Source organism: Nannobrachium achirus (assembly GCF_963921795.1).
Source record: "Nannobrachium achirus genome assembly, chromosome: 19".
NCBI lineage: Eukaryota > Metazoa > Chordata > Actinopteri > Myctophiformes > Myctophidae > Nannobrachium > Nannobrachium achirus.
Window position 1 is genome coordinate 9,086,874 of NC_137826.1, and position 2,210 is coordinate 9,089,083.

At 46.0% G+C, this 2,210-nt stretch overlaps 1 protein-coding gene across 1 annotated transcript; it reads right to left on the reverse strand.

Moving 5' to 3' along the window:
* Positions 1-437: 437 nt before the first annotated feature.
* Positions 438-1,067, reverse strand: LOC308304582 (ATP synthase F(0) complex subunit C2, mitochondrial-like; the record flags this gene model as incomplete). The annotated part of the gene is made up of 1 exon (XM_080749210.1): positions 438-1,067. The coding sequence occupies one exon, from the start codon at positions 1,065-1,067 to the stop codon at positions 438-440; it is 630 nt and encodes a 209-aa protein (XP_080605336.1).
* Between the last annotated feature and the right edge of the window lie 1,143 nt (positions 1,068-2,210).

Sequence of the window (2,210 nt, forward strand, 5' to 3'; positions counted from 1 at the left end):
AATGCCCTATACCCTACCCTATACCCTATACTCAAATTGCACTGTAGATTGTAGCTTGTAGAGTTCTTGCTATTTTTTAATTGGAATACTGAATAATCTTTTGCTGTTTTTATATTAGAATCCTAAAACGTTTTTGTTTTTTAATTACAAATGCAAAATTAATTGCAATTAAATGCAAATGCATTTAGTTATACTTATGTTAACTATATGAACTTGAATACAAATATATTGGACATAAAATAGACAATAACATTGAAATACTATAGTCATTAAGCTAATAATATAGACTAAGTAGCCGCATTAAGTGAAGGTGAGGGCCACATGTGGCCCCCGGGCCGCCAGTTGCCCATGTATGCAGACCAGAGAGAAGGTGGAGTAGATAGATGGGTGTAGATGGGTGTAGCTGTGTGGGCGGTGCCAGCCAGGTTGTTTGTTGTTTACATGGCGAACAGAATCAAGAAGGCCACCATCAGACAGAAGAGCCCCATGGCCTCGGACAGGGCGAAGCCCAGGATTGCGTAGGAGAACAGCTGCTGTTTCAGCCCGGGGTTCCTGGCGTAGCCGATGATGAGACTCCCGAACACCGTCCCGATCCCGGCTCCCGATCCGGCCACGCCCACCGTGGCCGCGCCGGCGCCGATGAACTTGGCGGCCGTGTCGATGTCCCTGCGGACCGCGCTGGTCTGGAGGGAACGCCTCTGCACCACAGAGTGGCCGACTGTTGGCGGAGAAGCCTGCGTTCCCACTGTGTTCTGGAGTCTGTTGAAGACGGAGACAGGGAGGGTCCGGGCGAGCGCAGCTATGGACCCCGGGCCCCCGCGGAGCACAGCAGGGGAGGTGATGAACTTGGAGGCCGTGTTGTTGATGTCCCTGCAGACTGAACTGGTCTGGATGGAACGACTCGCCAGCACGGACCGGCTGTCTGGCAGTGGCAGCAAGGCCTGCCTTTCCGCTGTGGTTTCAGGACTGTAGGTGAAGGTGGAGAAGGAGGAGACGGGCTGGGCGAGAGCTCTGGGCCCCCAGCGGGGCACAGCAGGAGAGCTGAATAACCTGGCACAGGCATACATGGCTGGAACCTGAGAGACAGTGCAGAGATCAGCTGCCGCGAAGCAAGAGTTCAGCGATGAATTAACGTGTCTGTCTGTGCCTATGTCCCTTTTATGCTCACATAGAGTTCCCTGATGTCATCAGTACATGCCTATATGTGGGCATATGAGTCAGATCGATGGTTTCCTGACATCATTTTCTATACATGTATATGATTCCTGGTGTCTTCTTTCTGCTCTCTTTCATAATTAGTGTGGTTTCCCTAACAGGGCAACAAGACTATAATACTTGTCCGACTTTCTTTCTTTCTTTCTTTCTTTCTTTCTTTCTTTCTCTCTTCCTTTCTTTCTTTCTTTCCATCTTTCCGGATAAACTTTATTTTTTCCGCAGTACTCCCCCCACAGCGGCACGCACTTGGGCCATTATGTAAAATCGACCGGCTTCATCGGGACTCGTCTGCTTGCATTTAGCTAAGAGATACTGTATGTTAAATATATATAGTTTAATTTATAATATTTTTGTAGTTTATTTATTTATTTATTAATCTTCTCCATTGAGTTGAATGGGAAAAAAAATGCTACAAAATATTTTTTCACAGACATGAAGATGACTCAGTCAAATGCATGGCCCTGGATGGGGACCCAAATAAGGCCCTGAATGGGGACCCAAATGCATTTGGGTCAGAATCAATGGGGGTAAATTTAAAGTCAAGGGTCAAGAATTCTCATTGATTCTCAGGGCCTTGTATTTGGGTAGTACCATCCAGGCCCATGCATTTTGGTCCCCATCCAGAATCAATGGGGGTAAATACTATAATATTTGTTTTGTCTTAGGAATGCGACATACAAAAAAATATATTATATTATTGAACTCAAGTCTTCATGGCATGATGACTAATCAATAGAAGAAAAGGCATTTTGGAGGTGAACTACTCCTTTAAGCAACACAACAAACCATTCCAGACTTTACCACTGTGTTGACAGCTCTGTTCTAGCTGACATCGATTTGGCTCCCGATCCTTGGAGTGCAACACAAAGAGACAACACATCCGTGTCACAACACAATTAGTGTTTTCGGGACAGCGCCACAACTCTTCTAGTCTACCTGTCCTGTTTTTAATTGTTTTTAAGTGTTTAGACCCATAGACCCGCTCACTCTCTGAG